A 26,323-nucleotide genomic window follows, 5' to 3' on the forward strand; every position below is an offset into this window, starting at 1 on the left:
TTGTAAAAGAAAAAAAAATATTAAAATTACATTTTAGTATTAGAATAGTGTAAATAATATTCAAGGGACATTAAACACTAAATAGATTTCATGCACCTCCCTCTAATTATGGGTACTAAGGTTACTCTGCAGGTATTTGAGAGAGTTGCTAAGCATATAAAATGTATTTAATGTGTGATAAAAGAATTTTCCCAATCCTGTTGAAATTTATTTTTTTTGTCCAAAGTGTTATAATTCAGAGGTTCAAGGCCTAACAGTCATATCTACCAACAAAGAGCATAGAATATTTGTGAGCTTCATTAAGATTTAACACAGCATCTCAGATATCACTTTGGATTCCTAACATACTAAGTTAAGCCTCTGATCTATAATATTTTCTAATATTTCCAAACCCATATTTAGTGTACTTTCAAATATTAATTCCAGAAATAATTTAGTTTATTTTGAACTATTTGGAAATAGTGATTAATGCCTATTAGGAATGGTGTGAAAGATTTGGAATAGATGCAAGCACTTTTTATGAAACAAGATGTAAACTAATTAGGCATTCTATTTTTTAAATTAATTGAACTGATTAACTGCTTGCTGTAGTGGTTTTGTTGGCAATGAAAAGAAAGTATTTAACTCTTATAAACCAGAAAGTCAGTGTGCATAAAAATCTCTTTATTGTCAGATTGGTTGAAAAGCAAAATATATATATTACACCTTTATAAAATACAGTACCAGCTTAATATCATTATGTATACAGCAATTCAGAAAACGCTGCACTGCACATAAAAATCCTCTCATGCTTTAATATCAACCTAAACGTGTAAAATTGTCATGAGCTAAAAAAAAACAAAAAAAAAAACCTATAAAAATGAGAACCTTAAATTTACTGACTAATTCAGCTACAATTTACTAAAATCACAAAATGAGCAACTTTACAATGTTTATATTTAGATCTGTATCCAAGATAAAAAGGTTTTTAGCTTTGTTGAGCATTACAATTTACAAATTCTGATTTAAATGAATGGATTATTACACATATTTAAGCAGCTAACTTGGAATGTAAAAAGTAAATCACCACTTTAAATATTGCATAGATAAAAAATTTGACTTTCCAATGGACCAACACTTTCAGTGCAAATATTTGCCTACAAATTGTGTCAGTTTGACATTTTCCAGTTTTCTTATGAAATAAAAGGTTAAGGTCATTGCACTTGATAGCCCACCAATGTTGGTAAAATAACAGATCAAACCAACAACGTCAGCTTGAAAAGGTACCAAGATCTGGGTCAGTTTTCCAGTTAACATAATGCATACATTCTAAGTGGTCTTCTACATGAACATTGCACCTTAAAACACAAAAAATGATGAGAAGAACACGACTTAACATAAGTATATTTATGGAGAAAAAAAAAATTACAAATTAGTTTCAAGGCTCTTAATATAAATGACCATAGAGATGTCCAATGTTCCCAAAAAAAAACAAATAGTTAAATAAGAGTTTTGCTGTGTTTATAAAATGTGTGCTTTCAGTTAAGAGTCCGTTTTCACAGATTAACTCTGTCAGAAGCCTTGGACACATTCACAAATAGGCAGCAGTAGGGACCTAACAACAAGGTAAAGAATGGCAGTATTGATTTAATTGAGTTCTGTAACCATACTTGGAAGAAAAGTGCCACATGAATTTTCAAGATGAACCCGCGAAATAGGACAAAGTAGTTTTTTTTTTCTTGCATAAAAGACAGGGCCTTTTAAAAATATATTAAAAGTTTGTGTTTTTCAAAGGCAGATATTCCTGAGGTGTGGGAGTTGTCTTTATCAGCCAGTGTACAGCTGATAAGTATCAGATGTACCACTCATGCACCCCTGTTCATTTTAACAGTTTCATACAAAAAAATATTTTAACGTATATATGTTGCTCTTTCATGTGCATGACTGGATATTTTAATTTATTTAACATGGTCAACATAAATTATATTGCATGCTTAAATGGCACACCAAAGAACTTAAAATGGTTTCCCACATATCAATTTAATTTTAGTAAAAAAATCCAGTATTTAAAAGCAGCAACCCCCTCTCCCTCAAGAGAATAACGTAAATTTGGTTGTACATATTTGTGCAACATTTTTCAGTCAAAATGCATTGCAGAATGAGCAATAAATGAAATGCAAAAATACAAAAAAGCATTGCATGGATCACTGTATTCAGAGTGATACAACTTAAGACCAAGGCCTGAACAATATAAAATTTCTAAAAAAGTTAAAGGTTAATCATCCTCTTCATCATCATAGTACCGATTCCTTTTGATCTGATCTTCCACTGAGAGCTCCTCATGTTCTTCCCCATCCCAAAAGCCAATATCTTGAGATCTGCGGTTCAGTTTAGGGGACACTTCCTTTGAAATTTCTAGATCTTCAACACTTGAGAGCTTAGATTGGTTGAAATCTTCAGTTGAGAGCTGCTGTCTGGCAGTCTCAGTTTCTGAAGTGTCACTGTCTAGAAGGTTATCTTCTATATTTACAATATTCTTTTCCTTTGGTTCAACTTCTTTAGGAACTTTCATTGTATCATCTTTTACGTTCTCAGCATCTTCTTGCTTTTCTGCTGGTTCTTTGATCCAATTATCACGGAGTTTGTGAACATCAGTCTTGGGTGACATTCTCAAACTTTCCAGTTCTTTGTTGCACTGGGTAATCACAGGTTTTGCCACAGTAAGGGTAAAGGGTCTGCTACGTTCTTTGAGTGAGGAGCTTCTCCTCAACTTCTTCAAGTCCAAGTGCTCCTGTGTTTCTGGCTTCTGGATTTCTTCATCACTTGGTGGCCACTTAGGTTTGAAAACTTTAATGTTTTCTTCCAATGCACTTCCAGAACCAGAAGATTCAGATGGAGGTGGCCAAGCAATTTTCAATTTTTTGGTTTCTACATATTTTTCACGCTCATTAGTGCTGTTAATTGTTTTTGCTTCCATAGATGCTGCCAACACACCAACCTTTGCAATAGGAGCTTCTTCCACAACAGGGCTGCTGGGGTCTTCTGAGCCTTTGCTCACCTGAACATTGTTCTCTTGAGCTTCATTTACATCATTTTTACTTGTCCAAAGTTCTTTGTGTGGTTTGTGTCCAAACCCTTCATCATAATTTCCTTTAGATTTAAAAAGCTGATTGAAGTGTGGTTTACAGTAAATATTTCCATGCAGAGAGGCAAAGTTCCCAATACTGTAAGAGAATACAAAAAGGTTAGTAGCCCAGCAATGGAGCAGTCTTAACGGGACACAATTTTTTCTTTTGTTACATTTAAAAAGTGAGTTTTGTTTTTTTAAACATTTCTTTAATAAGTGCTGTGGATTCTGTTGGCGCTCTACAAATGATGATAATAACAACGATAACCAAATAAAAACCACATTAACAATCATAATAAATGTTGCTGGGCATATCTTGCTTATCAGTTGATAAGAAATCTTTTCCTATGGAAAAGTTTTATACAAAGAAGCGCTTCATTTTTAATTTTAAAATTCATGTAGAAAAAAGTTAACATCTTTAAAATAAGATTTCATATAAGTCATAAAAGAGTTTAAACAGATTACCGAACAAAAAACACATACTGAAACACCAAATGAGTCTTATGACTTGTAAATTGTCATATATTTGCAATCTTTGACACTGTTTAACAAAGTTGGTTAAATATTTACTAATAAAAATGTGAATTACGATAACTGAAAAGTAATACTTTAGTAAAGGCCATATAAAAAAAACCTGACATCTATCATAAAAATGTGGCTATCCATGCTTGTTTATTCAAACTTGTGATTACATATCTACAGTCTAACTTGTAACTAAATTACTAATACATCACTTATTGCACGTCTTCAAATGAAAATAATGCAATTCCACACAAAAATAAAATACCTGAGTTTAGTGGAACAATGAGTACAACGGAAGCAGCTATTGTGGTACACTTGCTGATTGGCAAAGAGACGCTCCATAGGATAAACTGTTTTCTCACATCCAAAGCATATCTCCCTTGCTGGCAGCTGAAACTTCTTTTTAGAAAAGAAAAATAATTATAAATGCCATATTTAAAAACAGAAAAGTGCACACACGTAATTACTAGAAGTAACTGATTATGTATTATTCCAGTCAATAATGAATGACTTCAAATGAAATACAAACTTCTACCAATGTGATGGTTAATTTAAATCTAAGGTTAGTAATGCAAAGTTATTTTATCCCAAGAACCATTTCACTACGCTCAGGAAACAATGCATTGCAACCTTCTTTGAAGCAAAGGGGATACAGAAACTATAAAACAATTTAATAGCTTTATTTTTTGCTCTAGCTTCTAGGACTTTATGGAAATATCTATTTATAGTGTTGGGTTATTATTCCATCATAATAAGGAATATATTCATATGACGTTTTTTAGTTAAGGAGCCACACAGAAAAGACTTCACATCTTAAGAATACATTCAATTTGGAAATGAGGAGTTGTATAATACCTGGACAGTTCGTCAAGCACTAAATCTAAAAAGTAAATTTATGCTTACCTGATAAATTGATTTCTTCTATGATACGACGAGTCCACGGATTCATCCTTTACTTGTGGGATATTATCCTCCTGCTAACAGGAAGTGGCAAAGAGCACCACAGCAGAGCTGTCTATATAGCTCCTCCCTTGACTCCACCCCCCAGTCATTCGACCGAAGGTACAGGAAGAAAAAGGAGAAACTAAAAGGTGCAGAGGTGACTGAAGTTTTAAATCCCAAAAAATATAATCTGTCTTAAATTGACAAGGCAGGCCGTGGACTCGTCATATCATAGAAGAAATCAATTTATCAGGTAAGCATAAATTTACTTTTCTTCTATAAGATACGACGAGTCCACGGATTCATCCTTTACTTGTGGGATACAATACCAAAGCTACAGGACACTGATGAACTGGAGGGACAAGACAGATGCCTAAACAGAAGGCACCACTGCTTGAAGAACTTTTCTCCCAAAAATAGCCTCCGAAGAAGCAAAAGTATCAAATTTGGAAAATTTGGAAAAGGTATGAAGTGAAGACCAAGTCACAGCCTTACAAATCTGTTCAACAGAAGCATCATTTTTAAAAGCCCATGTGGAAGCCACCGCTCTAGTAGAGTGAGCTGTAATTCGTTCAGGAGGCTGCTGTCCAGCAGTCGCGTATGCCAAACGGATGATGCTCTTCAGCCAAAAAGAAGGAGGTAGCTGTAGCTTTTTGACCTCTACGCTTTCCAGAATAGACAACAGAGAAGATGTTTGACAGAAATCTTTGGTCGCTTGCAAGTAAAACTTCAAAGCACGAACCACGTCCAAGTTGTGCAACAGACGCTCCTTCTTAGAGGAAGGATTAGCACACAGGGAAGGAACAACAACAACTTCCTGATAAATGTTCTTATTAGTAACAACCTTAGGAAGGAATCCAGGTTTGGTACGTAACACCACCTTATCAGAATGGAAAACAAGATAAGGCGAGTCGTACTGCAATGCAGATTGTTCAGAAACTCTTCGAGCCGAAGAGATAGCAACTAAAAACAGAACTTTCCAAGATAGAAGCTTAATATCTATGGAATGCATAGGTTCAAACGGAACCCCTTGAAGAACTTTAAGAACTAAATTCAAACTCCATGGCGGAGCAACAGGTTTAAACACAGGTTTAATTCTAACCAAAGCCTGACAAAACGACTGAACGTCTGGAACATCTGCCAGACGCTTGTGCAGCAAAATTGACAAAGCAGATATCTGTCCCTTTAAGGAACTAGCTGAAAACCCTCTCCCCAATCCTTCTTGGAGAAAAGACAAAATCCTAGGAATCCTGATCTTACTCCATGAGTAGCCTTTGGATTCACACCAATAAAGATATTTACGCCATATCTTATGGTAAATCTTCCTAGTGACAGGCTTTCGAGCCTGAATAAAAGGTGTCTATGACCGACTCAGAATCCTCGCTTAGATAAAATCAAGCGTTCAATTTCCAGGCAGTCAGCCGCAGAGAAACTAGATTTGGATGCTGGAACTGACCTTGAATGAGAAGGTCCTTTCTCAGTGGCAGTGTCCACGGTGGTAGAGATGACATTTCCACCAGTACTGCATACCAAGTCCTGCGTAGCCACGCAGGTGCTATCAAAATCACTGAAGCCCTCTCCTGTTTGATTCTGGCAATCAGACGAGGAAGGAGAGGAAATGGTGGAAACACATAAGCCAGGTTGAACGACCAAGGTACTGCTAGAGCATCTATCAGTACTGCTTGGGGATCCCTTGATCTGGTCCCGTAACAAGGAAGTTTGGCATTCTGACAAGATGCCATCAGATCCAATTCTGACGACTTAGAAAATCCGCCTCCCAGTTCTCCACTCCTGGGATATAGATTGCTGATAGCAAGAGTGAGTCTCTGCCCATCAAATTATTTTGGAAACCTATCATCGCTAGAGAACTCTTTGTTCCCCCTTGATGATTGATATATGCCACAGTCGTGATATTGTCCGACTGGAATCTTATGAATCTGGCCGAAGCCAGCTGAGGCCACGCCTGAAGCGCGTTTAATATCGCTCTCAGTTCTAGAATATTTATTGGAAGGAGAGCCTCGTCCTGAGTCCACACACCGTGCTTTCAGGGAATTCCAGACTGCACCCCAGCCCAATAGGCTGGCGTCCGTTGTCACTATGACCCATGCTGGCCTGCGGAAACACATTCCCTGGGACAGATGATCCTGTGACAACCACCAAAGAAGAGAGTCTCTGGTCTCTTGATCCAGATTTATCCGAGGAGATAAATTTGCATAGTCCCCATTCCACTGTCTGAGCATGCATAGTTGCAGTGGTCTGAGATGCAAGCGAGCAAACGGAACTATGTCCATTGCCGCTACCATTAGTCCAATTTCCTCCATACACTGAGCCACTGACGGCAGGAATTGAATTAAGTGCTTGGCAGGTGGTTAAAATCTTTGATTTTCTGACCTCCGTCAGGAAAATTTTCATGTCTACCGAGTCTATTAGAGTTCCCAGGAATGGAACTCTTGTGAGAGAAATATGTGAACTCTTCTTTATGTTCACCTTCCACCCGTGAGATCTTAGAAAAGCCAACACGATGTCCATGTGAGATTTGGCTAGATGGTAAGTTGACGTCTGAATTAAGAAACCGTCCAGATAAGGCGCCACTGCTATGCCCCGCGGCCTTAGAATCGCCAAAAGGGACCCTAGCACTTTTGTGAAAATTCTGGGAGCTGTGGCTAACCCGAAGGGAAGAGCCACAAACTGGTAATGCTTGTCCAGGAAGGCGAACCTGAGGAACTGGTGATTATCTTTGTGGATAGGAACGTGAAGATACGCAACTGGTGATGATCTTTGTGGATAGGAACGTGAAGATACGCATCCTTTAAATCCACGGTGGTCATATATTGACCCTCCTGGATCATTGGTAAAATAGTTTGAATGGTCTCCATCTTGAAGGATGGGACTCTGAGAAATTTGTTTAGGATCTTGAGATCTAAAATCGGTCTGAAGGTTCCCTCTTTTTTGGGAACCACGAACAGATTGGAGTAAAACCCCTGCGCCTGTTCTGCTTTTGGAACTGGGCAGATTACTCCCATAGTATATAGGTCTACTACACAGCGTAAGAACGCCTCTTTTTGTCTGGTTTACAGACAACTGTGAAAGATGAAATCTCCCCCTTGGAGGAGAATCTTTGAATTCTATAAGATACCACCACCACCCCCCCCCCCCCCGGGTCACGATTTCTAAAGCCCAAGATTCCTGAACGTCTCTTGCCCAAGCCTGAGCAAAGAGAGAAAGCCTGCCCCATACTAGATCCGGTCCCGGATCGGGGGCTGCCCCTTCATGCTGTCTTGGTGGCAGCAGTGGGCTTCTTGGCCCGTTTTACCCTTATTCCAAGTCTGGTTAGGTCTCCAGACTGACTTGGATTGAGCAAAATTCCCCTCCTGCTTTGCAGCAGTGGAGGAGGTAGGGGGACCACCTTTGAAGTTTCGAAAGGAACGAAAATTATTAGGTTTGGTCCTCATCTAACTGTCTTATCCTGAGGAAGGGCATGGCATTTTCCTCCAGTGATGTCGGAAATTATCTCTTTCAGTTCAGGTCCGAATAGGGTCTTACCCTTGAAAGGAATAGCTAAAAGCTTAGATTTTGATGACACATCAGCAGACCAGGACTTAAGCCATAACGCTCTACGTGCTAAAATGGCAAAACCTGAATTATTTGCCGCTAATTTAGCCAGTTGAAAAGCGGCAACTGTAATGAAAGAATTAGCTAGCTTGAGAGCCCTAATTCTGTCCAGAATATCATCTAATGGGGTCTCAACCTTAAGAGCCTCCTCTAGAGCCTCGAACCAAAAAGCAGCTGCAGTAGTTACAGGAACAATGCACACTATAGGTTGCAGAAGAAAACCCTAAAGAATAAATATTTTCTTTAGAAGACCCTCTAATTTATCCATAGGATATTTAAAAGCACAACTGTCCTCAATAGGTATAGTTGTACGCTTAGCCAGGGTAGAAATAGCTCCCTCCACCTTAGGGACCATTTGCCACGAATCCCGAACGGTGTCAGATATGGGAAACATTTTCTTAAAAGTAGGAGGGGGAGAGAACGGAATACCTAGTCTATCCCACTGCTTCGTAACAATGTCCGAAATCCTCTTAGGGACCGGAAAAACAGTGTAAGTAGGAACCTCTAGATATCAATCCATTTACACAATTTCTCTGGCGGAACTACAATAGGGTCACAATCATCCAGAGTCGCCAAAACCTCCCTGAGCAACAAGCGGAGGTGTTCTAGCTTAAACCTAAAAGCCATCATATCCGAGTCTGTTTGAGGGAACATCTTTCCTGAATCAGAAAGCTCTCCCTCAGACAGCAATTCCCTCACCCCCAAGTCAGAACATTGTGAGGGTACATCGGAGATGGCTAATAAAGCGTCAGAGGGCTCAGAATTTACTCTCACACCGGACCTACTGCGCTTCCCCTGCAACCCAGGCAGTTTAGATAAAACCTCTGTGAGGGTAGTAGACATAACTGCGGCCATATCTTGCAGAGTGAAAGAATTAGACGCACTAGTATTTGGTGTCGCTTGTGACACTTGGGGAGAATTAGATGGCATAACCGAATTCTCTTCTGACTGAGAATCATCCTGCAACATACTTTTATCAGCTAAAATGTTCTTTGCAATTTAAGGCCCTTTCAGTACATGAGGGACACATTTTAAGTGGGGGTTCAACAATGGCTTCTAAACACATGGAACATTGGCTTTCCTCAATGTCAGACATGTTAAACAGGCTAGTAATGACCACAAACAGGCTTGAAAACACTTTATTTAGTGAAAAAATAACAATCTTAAAAAAACGGCACTGCGCCTTTAAGAGAAAAAAAAGCATACAAGTTTTGCAAAACTGCTTTAAAACAATCAAATCGTTTCAATTTTATGATATAAGCATCCAAACTATGCAGCTAAGTTTGCCCCACAAGGAAAGGAACACTTAACCCTTACTAAAAAAAAAAACGAATAATTAATAAACGTTTAAATCAAGAAAAAAAAAACCTGCACCTCGCCACAGCCCTGCCTACCTGCCCCCAGGGGTCTGTAAAACCGGGTTAAAGCTTTGGTTTGGCCCAATACAGCTCACAAGGGCCCACCGGAGTTGGAGCTTGCTGCTTGTCTGTCAAAAACAACTGCGCAACTGAGGCGCGAAAATAGGCCCCGCCCATCTCACTCAATGTCTCAGCCCAAATGAACCGCACCAGAGCGGTCTAAAACTAGCCATGTGGGTTCCTAACCCCAAAAAGAAGCCATGTGTACCCTCTCATTAAGCATGAAAAACGTTCCTCATAAAAACGTTATCAGCACTCCCAGTTAAAAAAAACGTTTGCCCATAAACATTCAAAACTCAGTGTCAACCATTTTTTCTTAGCCCATATATGCAAGCTTAGTAATACCCCTCTATATCTTTTAGGATTACTTGCTTACCCTTTCCCTCATGGGGATACTGTCAGCCAATTCTGAAATACCACAGTCTCTCCAGAAAAAAATTACCGAACATACCAAACCTTATAGCATGAAAAACGTTCCTCACACTGAAGTTTCTTAAATACTCCTCAGCCATTCTGTGGGAACTGCTCTGGATCTTAGTGACAACTGCTAAGATCATCAGCCTCCAGGCAGAAGTCTTCATCCATCTGCTGCCTGAGGGAAAATAGTACACACCGGTACCATTTAAAATAAAAAACTCTTGCTTGAAGAAAATAAAAACTAACATTTTATCACCTCTTTCACTTTACCCTTCCTAGTACTTAGAGTAGGCAAAGAGAATGACTGGGGGGTGGAGTCAAGGGAGGAGCTATATAGACAGCTCTGCTGTGGTGCTCTTTGCCACTTCCTGTTAGCAGGAGGATAATATCCCACAAGTAAAGGATAAATCCGTGGACTCGTCGTATCTTATAGAAGAAATCTACCTTACTTTTGGGCAAGTAGGTGACATTTACACAAGTGGGTGTAGTTTGCATGCAGATATGTTATAGCACATTAAAAGCAACCTCCAGTAGAATAAAATGTTTAAGGCACTAATCATATAATTTAAATAACCAAACATATATTACAGGGCAGATTTCTACAAACATTTTCTGGCTAAGCAGAGTACACAGCAATTTTAATACTATTTTATATAGATTTTCATTAATATCCAATACCAGGAGGTCATATACTACACAATTAGAGACCAAAAGCAAGAAGGGAAGCAGGATAATTTTACATGGAGTGTAAAACATTAAAAGAGACACTGTTGGATGTATTACAACTTTAAAAAGAAGTCAGTTTGTTTCTCTCAATATAATGCAGATGCGATGCATATTTGAGATACAGGCACTTTCTTTTCTATTGAGATTTTCCACTAAGTGCAGTATATTAATTTCAAAATCTGATAATGCAAGCTTATTGTAAGACAATCCTTTAAAGGGATATGAAATCCCATTTTTTGTGCGTGATTTAGACAGAGTATACAATTTTAAAGTTTCCAATTTACTTCAATCTAATTTGCTTCATTCCCATGGCATTTTTTGCTGAAGCGATACCTAGGTAGGTGTCCGGTGAACTACATGACAGGAAATAGTGCTTCAGATGGGCACATTCCTGAGCTTTTTTTCCCCGAAAAGCTAGCAAAAAATGTGATAGAGCATGCAATCTTAAACTTTCAAATTTACTTCTATCCGAATCATGAAAGAAAAACATTGACTTTCATATCCTTTTAGAGCTTCAGACAGTACCATGTGAAAAAAGGGAACCAAAATTAATAATCAGGAAGGCCCTACCAAAATGCCAGACCCTCAGCACCTTCATACACAAAAAAGGGCTACAAGGCACCTTTAATAATGCTAAAAAAAAACTGCTAGACAATAAGGCATTCACACACATAGCATGCCTGAATACTAACCCAGCACTCCTCAAACACTGAGCCATCTGCCAGGAAAGAAAATGAAAGCTTTAGTTTTGTCCACTCTGTACATGGAGAGAACAAAGAATACAAGGCCTGCTATGGGGAGTGTCACCTTCATCCAGGTAATGGAGTAGTCTGGTCTTTTCCTTGGTTGAACCAATGTAATAAAATTAACCCAATACTTACAAGGGGATATCTAGAACAACATTTGCCTTATACCCTAGCTCACTACCTATTAACAAAATCACTCTCCAGGCAAGGGTCAAAGCCAGAAGGACATCTGCCTTTAGACAGATCCTATAAGCACTTACAGGACAAAACTTTATTTTAGTATTATCATCTATTTATTTGTATAGCGCCACTAAATTCCGTAGTGTAGTATGTAAATAAAATAAAAACCTTGAAGAAAGAAAATAGAATGCTGGTTAAAAATTCAGAGCGCAAATCATTAGACAGGTCAACGCTGTTTCACAGTATAATAAAAAAAAAAAATGTTATAATACATTATCCATCAGTGTCTCTTAAAATGTGTATGGGCTTTAACTATTGAAGCATAATTGAAAGGAAAAAAAAAAAAAAAAATGATATGAAAAATATAAAAACACAAAAAGTTTTTTAGTTTTACTTTAAAAAGGGATATGAAACCCCAAAATTATCTTTTCTGATTTAGACAAAGCATTCTATTTTAAAAAAAGTTTCTAATTTACTTCTATTATCAAATTTGTTTTGTTCCCATGATATTCTTTGTTGAAGAGATTTGTTGTGTTCCAGACACCTTCCTAGGTGTCAGGAAATGGGTAACATTCTTGCAAAACAACTGCCATTAAGTGCTCCAACACACGCATGCTCCTGAGCTTACATCCCTGCTTTTCAACAAAAAATACCAAGAGAACAAAGAAAAATAAATAAAAGTAAATCAGAAAATTGTTTAAAATTGTATGATTTATCTGAACCGTAGAAGAGAAAGTTTCATTTCCTTTCTAAAATGTAATAAATTAAACAACGATAATACCAGTAATGCATTTAGATTGCTAAACTGCATGCATTTTGGTGCAGTAAGTCAGCATGTGATAAGGATTCACGTACAGAGCGGATATTCACGCTCCCTGTACTGCTGTTCAAAGAAGAGGCACCGACAGTGATGGCAGAGGTCAGACTAGTAAGGGAGTGGAAGGCAGGAGCAGATAAAAAGGTACCAGGAAAGCAGGAGACAGAAGCTGGAAAAGAGAGAGAGAGAGAAGTGCAACAGACTCAACAGTTTAAGTTTTAATGGATGAAACCCCAAAACAAAGACTCCCTCATAATCCCCAAGTGAAAATGCCACTATTGATATAATGGTGTAACATTTCATTAGGTGGTCTGTCTGGGTACCCATTGTTTTAAACATGAATTACTAAGATTTGCGAAAGATCATAGCTGTAATGCGGCAAAATGTTATATCCTACCTAGAGTGTCTTCTGTACATGTCAGTAAATAAAAAGGCCTCCAGAATATAACTGAGCTTATTCTATTTTATTTGCAAATAGTCATTTAATTCCTCATTAAGTGGCTGATAGTAATACACGACTCTCCCCTGTTGGGGACTTCAAGGATGCCTGGGATAAGCATAAGGCTATCCTACGAACTATACACGTTTTTATACTTTTAGGAAATATTGGGCAGACTTGTTGGGCCTATGGTTCTTTTCTGCTGTCAAAATTGGTTTCTATGTTTAAAAGGGGCATTAAAAGATATTTTCTCTGTAAGTAAAAAAGTGATTTACAAGGACCATTAATTGCAGTAGAGTTGCATGGTCAACAAGTTAATAATAAAATGACAAAGCTACAGCACTTAATCTGAGTTTAAATGAGCAGTAGCTTTTTTACTGACAAATTTAAAACATTTCCTCCAATCCTACTGTACCAGAGTTCTCTCCAGGACCTTTTTAGCGTGTGCACCACATGGCTGATTTTACTGACCACCCGGCTAAAATTTAGGCAATATTAAGCTAAAATTAGCTCATATTAAAAATACATTTATTTTAAAAAATGCAATTAATTTGTGCTTTGGATAGCAGAAAATGAAATCTAAAATATTACACTGCCTCCACCCAGCTACTTCACAATGCCACCTGACCTGCAAAATTTTCTGTGGAGAACACTTTGTACCATGTGACAGTCATCAACCAATCACAGACTCATATGTATACACTGTGAACCAGATATAGATAGATATTACACATAGTAAAAAACAGAATTTATGTTTACCTGATAAATTACTTTCTCCAACGGTGTGTCCGGTCCACGGCGTCATCCTTACTTGTGGGATATTCTCTTCCCCAACAGGAAATGGCAAAGAGCCCAGCAAAGCTGGTCACATGATCCCTCCTAGGCTCCGCCTACCCCAGTCATTCGACCGACGTTAAGGAGGAATATTTGCATAGGAGAAACCATATGGTACCGTGGTGACTGTAGTTAAAGAAAATAAATTATCAGACCTGATTAAAAAACCAGGGCGGGCCGTGGACCGGACACACCGTTGGAGAAAGTAATTTATCAGGTAAACATAAATTCTGTTTTCTCCAACATAGGTGTGTCCGGTCCACGGCGTCATCCTTACTTGTGGGAACCAATACCAAAGCTTTAGGACACGGATGAAGGGAGGGAGCAAATCAGGTCACCTAAATGGAAGGCACCACGGCTTGCAAAACCTTTCTCCCAAAAATAGCCTCAGAAGAAGCAAAAGTATCAAACTTGTAAAATTTGGTAAAAGTGTGCAGTGAAGACCAAGTCGCTGCCCTACATATCTGATCAACAGAAGCCTCGTTCTTGAAGGCCCATGTGGAAGCCACAGCCCTAGTGGAATGAGCTGTGATTCTTTCGGGAGGCTGCCGTCCGGCAGTCTCGTAAGCCAATCTGATGATGCTTTTAATCCAAAAAGAGAGAGAGGTAGAAGTTGCTTTTTGACCTCTCCTTTTACCGGAATAAACAACAAACAAGGAAGATGTTTGTCTAAAATCCTTTGTAGCATCTAAATAGAATTTTAGAGCGCGAACAACATCCAAATTGTGCAACAAACGTTCCTTCTTTGAAACTGGTTTCGGACACAGAGAAGGTACGATAATCTCCTGGTTAATGTTTTTGTTAGAAACAACTTTTGGAAGAAAACCAGGTTTAGTACGTAAAACCACCTTATCTGCATGGAACACCAGATAAGGAGGAGAACACTGCAGAGCAGATAATTCTGAAACTCTTCTGGCAGAAGAAATTGCAACTAAAAACAAAACTTTCCAAGATAATAATTTAATATCAACGGAATGCAAGGGTTCAAACGGAACCCCCTGAAGAACTGAAAGAACTAAATTGAGACTCCAAGGAGGAGTCAAAGGTTTGTAAACAGGCTTAATTCTAACCAGAGCCTGAACAAAGGCTTGAACATCTGGCACAGCAGCCAGTTTTTTGTGAAGTAACACCGACAAGGCAGAAATCTGTCCCTTCAGGGAACTTGCAGATAATCCTTTTTCCAATCCTTCTTGAAGGAAGGATAGAATCCTAGGAATCTTAACCTTGTCCCAAGGGAATCCTTTAGATTCACACCAACAGATATATTTTTTCCAAATTTTGTGGTAAATCTTTCTAGTTACAGGCTTTCTGGCCTGAACAAGAGTATCGATAACAGAATCTGAGAACCCTCGCTTCGATAAAATCAAGCGTTCAATCTCCAAGCAGTCAGCTGGAGTGAAACCAGATTCGGATGTTCGAACGGACCCTGAACAAGAAGGTCTCGTCTCAAAGGTAGCTTCCAAGGTGGAGCCGATGACATATTCACCAGATCTGCATACCAAGTCCTGCGTGGCCACGCAGGAGCTATCAAGATCACCGACGCCCACTCCTGATTGATCCTGGCTACCAGCCTGGGGATGAGAGGAAACGGCGGGAACACATAAGCTAGTTTGAAGGTCCAAGGTGCTACTAGTGCATCCACTAGAGCCGCCTTGGGATCCCTGGATCTGGACCCGTAGCAAGGAACTTTGAAGTTCTGACGAGAGGCCATCAGATCCATGTCTGGAATGCCCCACAGCTGAGTGACTTGGGCAAAGATTTCCGGATGGAGTTCCCACTCCCCCGGATGCAATGTCTGACGACTCAGAAAATCCGCTTCCCAATTTTCCACTCCTGGGATGTGGATAGCAGACAGGTGGCAGGAGTGAGACTCCGCCCATAGAATGATTTTGGTCACTTCTTCCATCGCTAGGGAACTCCTTGTTCCCCCCTGATGGTTGATGTACGCAACAGTTGTCATGTTGTCTGATTGAAACCGTATGAACTTGGCCCTCGCTAGCTGAGGCCAAGCCTTGAGAGCATTGAATATCGCTCTCAGTTCCAGAATATTTATCGGTAGAAGAGATTCTTCCCGAGACCAAAGACCCTGAGCTTTCAGGGATCCCCAGACCGCGCCCCAGCCCATCAGACTGGCGTCGGTCGTGACAATGACCCACTCTGGTCTGCGGAATGTCATCCCTTGTGACAGGTTGTCCAGGGACAGCCACCAACGGAGTGAGTCTCTGGTCCTCTGATTTACTTGTATCTTCGGAGACAAGTCTGTATAGTCCCCATTCCACTGACTGAGCATGCACAGTTGTAATGGTCTTAGATGAATGCGCGCAAAAGGAACTATGTCCATTGCCGCTACCATCAACCCGATCACTTCCATGCACTGAGCTATGGAAGGAAGAGGAACGGAATGAAGTATCCGACAAGAGTCTAGAAGTCTTGTTTTTCTGGCCTCTGTTAGAAAAATCCTCATTTCTAAGGAGTCTATAATTGTTCCCAAGAAGGGAACCCTTGTTGACGGGGATAGAGAACTCTTTTCCACGTTCACTTTCCATCCGTGAGATCTGAGAAAGGCCAGGACGATGTCTGTGTGAGCCTTTGCTTGAGGAAGGGACGACGCTTGAATCAGAATGTCGTCCAAGTAAGGTACTACAGCAATGCCCCTTGGTCTTAGCACAGCTAGAAGGGACCCTAGTACCTTTGTGAAAATCCTTGGAGCAGTGGCTAATCCGAAAGGAAGCGCCACGAACTGGTAATGTTTGTCCAGGAATGCGAACCTTAGGAACCGATGATGTTCCTTGTGGATAGGAATATGTAGATACGCATCCTTTAAATCCACCGTGGTCATGAATTGACCTTCCTGGATGGAAGGAAGAATAGTTCGAATGGTTTCCATCTTGAACGATGGAACCTTGAGAAACTTGTTTAAGATCTTGAGATCTAAGATTGGTCTGAACGTTCCCTCTTTTTTGGGAACTATGAACAGATTGGAGTAGAACCCCATCCCTTGTTCTCTTAATGGAACAGGATGAATCACTCCCATTTTTAACAGGTCTTCTACACAATGTAAGAATGCCTGTCTTTTTATGTGGTCTGAAGACAACTGAGACCTGTGGAACCTCCCCCTTGGGGGAAGTCCCTTGAATTCCAGAAGATAACCTTGGGAGACTATTTCTAGCGCCCAAGGATCCAGAACATCTCTTGCCCAAGCCTGAGCGAAGAGAGAGAGTCTGCCCCCCACCAGATCCGGTTCCGGATCGGGGGCCAACATTTCATGCAGTCTTGGTAGCAGTGGCAGGTTTCTTGGCCTGCTTTCCCTTGTTCCAGCCTTGCATTGGTCTCCAAGCTGGCTTGGCTTGAGAAGTATTACCCTCTTGCTTAGAGGACGTAGCACCTTGGGCTGGTCCGTTTCTACGAAAGGGACGAAAATTAGGTTTATTTTTTGCCTTGAAAGGCCGATCCTGAGGAAGGGCGTGGCCCTTACCCCCAGTGATATCAGAGATAATCTCTTTCAAGTCAGGGCCAAACAGCGTTTTCCCCTTGAAAGGAATGTTAAGTAGCTTGTTCTTGGAAGACGCATCAGCCGACCAAGATTTCAACCAAAGCGCTCTGCGCGCCACAATAGCAAACCCAGAATTCTTAGCCGCTAACCTAGCCAATTGCAAAGTGGCGTCTAGGGTGAAAGAATTAGCCAATTTGAGAGCATTGATTCTGCCCATAATCTCCTCATAAGGAGGAGAATCACTATCGACCGCCTTTATCAGCTCATCGAACCAGAAACATGCGGCTGTAGCGACAGGGACAATGCATGAAATTGGTTGTAGAAGGTAACCCTGCTGAACAAACATCTTTTTAAGCAAACCTTCTAATTTTTTATCCATAGGATCTTTGAAAGCACAACTATCCTCTATGGGTATAGTGGTGCGTTTGTTTAAAGTGGAAACCGCTCCCTCGACCTTGGGGACTGTCTGCCATAAGTCCTTTCTGGGGTCGACCATAGGAAACAATTTTTTAAATATGGGGGGAGGGACGAAAGGAATACCGGGCCTTTCCCATTCTTTATTAACAATGTCCGCCACCCGCTTGGGTATAGGAAAAGCTTCTGGGAGCCCCGGCACCTCTAGGAACTTGTCCATTTTACATAGTTTCTCTGGGATGACCAACTTGTCACAATCATCCAGAGTGGATAATACCTCCTTAAGCAGAATGCGGAGATGTTCCAACTTAAATTTAAATGCAATCACATCAGGTTCAGCCTGTTGAGAAATGTTCCCTGAATCAGTAATTTCTCCCTCAGACAAAACCTCCCTGGCCCCATCAGACTGGGTTAGGGGCCCTTCAGAGATATTAATATCAGCGTCGTCATGCTCTTCAGTATCTAAAACAGAGCAGCCGCGCTTACGCTGACAAGTGTTCATTTTGGCTAAAATGTTTTTGACAGAATTATCCATTACAGCCGTTAATTGTTGCATAGTAAGGAGTATTGGCGCGCTAGATGTACTAGGGGCCTCCTGAGTGGGCAAGACTCGTGTAGACGAAGGAGGGAATGATGCAGTACCATGCTTACTCCCCTCACTTGAGGAATCATCTTGGGCATCATTGTCATTATCACATAAATCACATTTATTTAAATGAATAGGAATTCTGGCTTCCCCACATTCAGAACACAGTCTATCTGGTAGTTCAGACATGTTAAACAGGCATAAACTTGATAACAAAGTACAAAAAACGTTTTAAAATAAAACCGTTACTGTCACTTTAAATTTTAAACTGAACACACTTTATTACTGCAATTGCGAAAAAACATGAAGGAATTGTTCAAAATCCACCAAATTTTCACCACAGTGTCTTAAAGCCTTAAAAGTATTGCACACCAAATTTGGAAGCTTTAACCCTTAAAATAACGGAACCGGAGCCGTTTTTAAACTTTAACCCCTTTACAGTCCCTGGTATCTGCTTTGCTGAGACCCAACCAAGCCCAAAGGGGAATACGATACCAAATGACGCCTTCAGAAAGTCTTTTCTAAGTATCAGAGCTCCTCTCACATGCGACTGCATGCCATGCCTCTCAAAAACAAGTGCGCCACACCGGCGCGAAAATGAGGCTCTGCTTATGCTTTGGGAAAGCCCCTAAAGAATAAGGTGTCTAAAACAGTGCCTGCCGATATTATTATATCAAAATACCCAGATAAAATGATTCCTCAAGGCTAAATATGTGTTAATAATGAATCGATTTAGCCCAGAAAAAGTCTACAGTCTTAATAAGCCCTTGTGAAGCCCTTATTTACGATCGTAATAAACATGGCTTACCGGATCCCATAGGGAAAATGACAGCTTCCAGCATTACATCGTCTTGTTAGAATGTGTCATACCTCAAGCAGCAAGAGACTGCACACTGTTCCCCCAACTGAAGTTAATTGCTCTCAACAGTCCTGTGTGGAACAGCCATGGATTTTAGTTACGGTTGCTAAAATCATTTTCCTCATACAAACAGAAATCTTCATCTCTTTTCTGTTTCTGAGTAAATAGTACATACCAGCACTATTTCAAAATAACAAACTCTTGATTGAATAATAAAAACTACAGTTAAACACTAAAAAACTCTAAGCCATCTCCGTGGAGATGTTGCCTGTACAACGGCAAAGAGAATGACTGGGGTAGGCGGAGCCTAGGAGGGATCATGTGACCAGCTTTGCTGGGCTCTTTGCCATTTCCTGTTGGGGAAGAGAATATCCCACAAGTAAGGATGACGCCGTGGACCGGACACACCTATGTTGGAGAAATAGTCTTTAATGTCCCTTTAATAAAAATGTCTATGCTGCAGGAAAATAGCATCTTTATGTAAGTCATTTTATGAGCTAATCAAATTAAAGAGCTAGAATTTTAAGTGAGAAAAGTCATCTAGTTAGACAATATAAAATAGTCAAAGAAACATTTCTAAGTATTTTATTTTGATTTGAATCAAAAAGTAAAAAATTCTGTACAATTAAAATGTCGGCAAAATATACACTCACGTGACAGGCAGTATAGTGAGGGCTGTACTATATATCTATACATATACAATCATGTGATAGGCAGTATAGTGAGGGCTGTACTATATATCTATACATATACAATCATGTGATAGGCAGTATAGTGAGGGCTGTACTATACATATACACTCACGTGACAGGCAGTTAAGTGAGGGCTGTACTATACATATACACTCATGTGACAGGCAGTATAGTGAGTGTTGTACTATATATCTATACATATACACCTATGTGACAGGCAGTATAGTGAGTGTTGTACTATATATCTATACATATACAATCATGTGATAGGCAGTATAGTGAGGGCTGTACTATACATATACACTCACGTGACAGGCAGTTAAGTGAGGGCTGTACTATACATATACACTCATGTGACAGGCAGTATAGTGAGTGTTGTACTATATATCTATACATATACACCTATGTGACAGGCAGTATAGTGAGTGTTGTACTATATATCTATACATATACAATCATGTGATAGGCAGTATAGTGAGGGCTGTACTATACATATACAATCATGCGATAGGCAGTATAGTGAGGGCTGTACTATACATATACAATCATGTGACAGGCAGTATAGTGAGGGCTGTACTATACATATACACTCACGTGACAGGCAGTATAGTGAGGGCTGTACTATACATATACACTCACGTGACAGGCAGTATAGTGAGGGCTGTACTATATATCTATACATATACAATCATGTGATAGGCAGTATAGTGAGGGCTGTACTATACATATACAATCATGTGACAGGCAGTATAGTGAGGGCTGTACTGTACATATACAATCATGTGATAGGCAGTATAGTGAGGGCTGTACTATACATCTATACATATACACTCAAGAGACAGGCAATATACTGAGGGCTGTACTGTACATATACACTCATGTAAAAGGCAGTATAGTGAGGGCTGTACTATAAATCTATACATATACACTTATGAGAAAGGCAGTATAGTGAGGGCTGTACTATAAATCTATACATATACACTTATGAGAAAGGCAGTATAGTGAGGGCTGTACTATAAATATACACTCATGAGACAGGCAGTAAAGTGAGGGCTGTACTGTACATATACACTCATGTGACAGGCAGTATAGTGAGGGCTGTACTGTACATATACACTCATGAGACAGGCAGTATAGTGAGGGCTGTACTGTACATATACACTCATGTGACAGGCAGGTTAGTGAGGGCTGTACTATACATATAAACTCATGTGACAGGCAGTATAGTGAGGGCTGTACTATACATATACACTCATGTGACAGGCAGTATAGTGAGGGCTGTACTGTACATATACACTCATGAGACAGGCAGTATAGTGAGGGCTGTACTATAAATATACACTCATGAGACAGGCAGTAAAGTGAGGGCTGTACTGTACATATACACTCATGTGACAGGCAGTATAGTGAGGGCTGTACTGTACATATACACTCATGAGACAGGCAGTATAGTGAGGGCTGTACTGTACATATACACTCATGAGACAGGCAGTATAGTGAGGGCTGTACTATAAATATACACTCATGAGACAGGCAGTAAAGTGAGGGCTGTACTGTACATATACACTCATGTGACAGGCAGTATAGTGAGGGCTGTACTGTACATATACACTCATGAGACAGGCAGTATAGTGAGGGCTGTACTGTACATATACACTCATGTGACAGGCAGGTTAGTGAGGGCTGTACTATACATATAAACTCATGTGACAGGCAGTATAGTGAGGGCTGTACTATACATATACACTCATGTGACAGGCAGTATAGTGAGGGCTGTACTGTACATATACACTCATGAGACAGGCAGTATAGTGAGGGCTGTACTATAAATATACACTCATGAGACAGGCAGTATAGTGAGGGCTGTACAATAAATATACACTCATGTGACAGGCAGTAAAGTGAGGGCTGTACTGTACATATACATTCATGAGACAGGCAGTATAGTGAGGGCTGTACAGTACATATAAACGCATATGACAGGCAGTATAGTGAGGGCTGTACTGTACATATAAACTCATGAGACAGGCAGGTTAGCGAGGGCTGTACTGTACATATAAACTCATGAGACAGGCAGGTTAGCGAGGGCTGTACTGTACATATACACTCATGAGACAGGCAGGTTAGTGAGGGCTGTACTGTACATCTACACATATACACTCATGAGACAGGCAGTATAGCATACCCCCCAACTGTCCCGATTTTCGCAGGACAGTCCCGAGTTTAGGTGTCTGTCCCGGGTTGCTAGCCATCTGTCCCAATTTGCCCCATGAATTTAAATTATTATTATCTTTTTTTTTTAAATTCTATTGGCCCCATACTCCGAAGCAGCTGGCTTTGCTCTCACAGGGTTAGATACCTGTTAGATCCCCTGTGGAATGGTGTGTGGGTTAAGCAGGAGTAAGAAGGCTGTATACACTCTGACCACGGGTAATGGTGACCTCTCTAACCTACCTCTGGTAGTGATGATGTCTAACCCCTGGTGATAATACTAGCATGCCTTCAGTTTTATACCATGAGCAGTGCTAATACCAGGGTAACGAACAGTGGTAGCTGCAGACTGCCAGCTAATGTGCTTGCCAACCCCAGGACCCTATACAATGAATTGCAGATACCCATATATGATGTAGTGTCTGTGTGTGCTATGTAGTGTGTGTATCTGCCTGTACGCGTGTGTGCTATGTAGTGTGTGTATCTGCCTGTACGCGTGTGTGCTATGTAGTGTGTGTATCTGCCTGTACGCGTGTGTGCTATGTAGTGTGTGTATCTGCCTGTACGCGTGTGTGCTATGTAGTGTATCTGCCTGTACGCGTGTGTGCTATGTAGTGTATCTGCCTGTACGCGTGTGTGCTATGTAGTGTGTGTATCTGCCTGTACACGTGTATGCTATGTAGTGTGTGTATCTGCCTGTACACGTGTATGCTATGTAGTGTGTGTGTCTGCATGTGTAAGTGTATGCTATGTAGTGTGTGTGTCTGTGTGTGTATATCTGCATGTGTAAGTGAATGCTATGTAGTGTGTGTATCTGCATGTGCAAGTGTATGCTATGTAGTGTGTGTGTATCTGCATGTGCAAGTGTATGCTATGTAGTGTGTGTGTATCTGCATGTATAAGTGTATGCTATGTACTGTGTGTGTGTGTGTATCTGCATGTGTGTGTGTATCTGCATGTGTAAGTGTATGCTATGTAGTGTGCTACTGTGCATTTTTGCCGACTTTAAAAGGCCAGAATCTAGAATATTAATGGGGAATGCAGAGAGCAGTTTTAATTAATTTATTATTAAAATGTCCAATTAAGATAAAAATATTTAGCAATGTCTATGCAAAGGCTAATTAAATACATAGCTCACATAGCCATACCAGTGGTTTGAGCTTGTGTTTAATTTGCTGCCTAACGCCTAGATTTAGAGTTCTGCGGCCAAAGGGGTGCGTTAACTACGCATGCTTTTTTCTGGCCGCACCTTTTAAATACCGCTGGTATTTAGAGTTCACAGAATGGCTGGGTTTTCAGTGCGTTAGGCTCCTAAAAGGGAGCGTAGAGCATAATTTAATGCCACTGCAACTCTCGATACCAGCGGTGCTTACGGACGCGGCCAGCTTCAAAAACGTGCTCGTGCACGATTCCCCCATAGAAAACAATGGGGGCTGTTTGAGCTGAAAAAAAACCTAACACCTGCAAAAAAGCCGCGTTCAGCTTTTAACGCAGCCCCATTGTTTTCTATGGGGAAACAATTCCTACGTCTGCACTTAACACCCTAACATGAACCCCGAGTCTAAACACCCCTAATCTGCCGCCCCCGCTATCGCTGACACCTGCATATTTTTTTTAACCCCTAATCTGCCGCTCCGTAAACCGCCGCTACCTACATTATCCCTGTGTGCCCCTAACATCGCCGACCCCTATATTATATTTATTAACCCCTAATCTGCCCCCCACAATGTCGCCTCCACTTATTAACCCCTAATCTGCTGAGCAGACCGCACCGCTACTATAAAGTTATTAACCCCTAATCCGCCTCACTCCCGCCTCAATAACCCTATAATAAATAGTATTAACCCCTAATCTGCCCTCCCTAAAATCGCCGACACCCTACTTCAATTATTAACCCCTAATCTTTCGACCGAATCTCGCCGCTACTGTAATAAATGGATTAACCCCTAAAGCCAAGTCTAACCCTAACACTAACACCCCCCTAAGTTAAATATAATTTTTATCTAACAAAATAAATTAACTCTTATTAAATAACTTATTCCTATTTAAAGCTAAATACTTACCTGTAAAATAAACCCTAATATAGCTACAATATAAATTATAATTATATTGTAGATATTTTAGGATTAATATTTATTTTACAGGCAACTTCGTATTTATTTTAACCAGGTACAATAGCTATTAAATAGTTAAGAACTATTTAATAGATACCTAGTTAAAATAATTACAACATTACCTGTAAAATAAATCCTAACCTAAGTTACAATTAAACCTAACACTACACTATCAATAAATAAATTAAATAAAATACCTACAATTATCTACAATTAAACCTAACACTACACTATCAATAAATAAATTAAATAAAATACCTACAATTATCTACAATTAAACCTAACACTACACTATCAATAATTAAATTAAATAAAATTCCTACAAATAAATACAATTAAATAAACTAACTAAAGTACAAAAAATAAAAAAGAACTAAGTTACAAAAAATAAAAAAATATTTACAAACATAAGAAAAATATTACAACAATTTTAAACTAATTACACCTACTCTAAGCCCCCTAATAATATAACAAGGACCCCCAAAATAAAAAAATGCCCTACCCTATTCTAAATTACAAAAGTTCAAAGCTCTTTTACCTTACCAGCCCTTAAAAGGGCCCTTTGCGGGGCATGCCCCAAAGAATTCAGCTCTTTTGCCTGTAAAAAAAAACATACAATACCCCCCCCCAACATTACAACCCACCACCCACATACCCCTAATCTAACCCAAACCCCCCTTAAATAAACCTAACACTAAGCCCCTGAAGATCTTCCTACCTTGTCTTCACCATGCCAGGTATCACCGATCGTTCCAGGCTCCAAAATCTTCATTCAAGCCCAAGCGGGGGCTGGCGATCCATAATCCAGCGGCTGAAGAGGTCCAGAAGAGGCTCCGAAGTCTTCATCCTATCCGGGAAGAAGAGGCGATCCGGACTGGCAACCATCTTGATCCAAGCGGCATCTTCTATCTTCATCCGATGAGGACCGGCTCCATCTTGAAGACCTCCACCACGGACCCTTCTTCCGACGACTTCCCGACGAATGACGGTTCCTTTAAGAGACGTCATCCAAGATGGCGTCCCTCAAATTCCGATTGGCTGATAGGATTCTATCAGCCAATCTGAATTAAGGTAGGAAAATTCTGATTGGCTGATGGATGTTCCGATCAGCCAATAGAATGCGAGCTCAATCTGATAGCATCAGCCAATCGGATTGAACTTGATTCTGATTGGCTGATTCCATCAGCCAATCAGAATTTTCCTACATTAATTCCGATTGCCTGATAGAATCCTATCAGCCAATCGGAATTCGAGGGACGCCATCTTGGATGACGTCCCTTAAAGGAACCGTCATTCGTCGGGAAGTCGTCGGAAGAAGAAGATGGGTCCGCGGTGGAGGTCTTCAAGATGGAGCCGGTCGTCATCGGATGAAGATAGAAGATGCCACTTGGATCAAGATGGTTGCCGGTCCGGATCGCCTCTTCTTCCCGGATAGGATGAAGACTTCGGAGCCTCTTCTGGACCTCTTCAGCCGCCGGATTAGGGATCGCCAGCCCCCGCTTGGGCTTGGATGAAGATTTTGGAGCCTGGAACGATCGGTGATACCTGGCATGGTGAAGACAAGGTAGGAAGATCTTCAGGGGCTTAGTGTTAGGTTTATTTAAGGGGGGTTTGGATTAGATTAGGGGTATGTGGGTGGTGGGTTGTAATGTTGGGGGGGTATTGTATGTTTTTTTTTTTACAAGCAAAAGAGCTGAATTCTTTGGGGCATGCCCCGCAAAGGGCCCTTTTAAGGGCTGGTAAGGTAAAAGCTTTGAACTTTTGTAATTTAGAATAGGGTAGGGCATTTTTTTATTTTGGGGGTCTTTGTTATTTTATTAGGGGTTTAGAGTAGGTGTAATTAGTTTAAAATTGTTGTAATATTTTTCTTATGTTTGTAAATATTTTTTTATTTTTTTGTAACTTCGTTCTTTTTTATTTTTTGTACTTTAGTTTATTTAATTGTATTTATTTGTAGGAATTTTATTTAATTTATTTATTGATAGTGTAGTGTTAGGTTTAATTGTAGATAATTGTAGGTATTTTATTTAATTTATTGTTAGTGTAGTGTTAGGTTTAATTTTAACTTAGGTTAGGATTTATTTTACAGGTAATGTTGTAATTATTTTAACTAGGTAGCTATTAAATAGTAAATAACTATTTAATAGCTATTGTACCTGGTTAAAATAAATACAAAGTTACCTGTAAAATAAATA

General features: G+C 40.0%; 1 protein-coding gene across 3 annotated transcripts in view; it reads right to left on the reverse strand.

Moving 5' to 3' along the window:
* Positions 1–642: 642 nt before the first annotated feature.
* Positions 643–26,323, reverse strand: part of LIMA1 (LIM domain and actin binding 1) — a 179,182-nt gene continuing 153,501 nt past the window's right edge. For 2 of the 3 annotated variants that reach the window (XM_053708357.1, XM_053708359.1), the window contains 2 exons: positions 3,894–4,027; positions 643–3,203 (listed from right to left, as the gene is read on the reverse strand). In XM_053708357.1, the coding sequence (XP_053564332.1) occupies positions 2,255–3,203; positions 3,894–4,027 (1,083 nt within the window). In that variant the 3' untranslated portion in view covers positions 643–2,254. The remainder of the gene's footprint in view (positions 3,204–3,893; positions 4,028–26,323) is intronic. The other variant, XM_053708358.1, reaches the window with a different exon arrangement.

This window comes from Bombina bombina, chromosome 3, assembly GCF_027579735.1.
Source record: "Bombina bombina isolate aBomBom1 chromosome 3, aBomBom1.pri, whole genome shotgun sequence".
Lineage (NCBI taxonomy): Eukaryota > Metazoa > Chordata > Amphibia > Anura > Bombinatoridae > Bombina > Bombina bombina.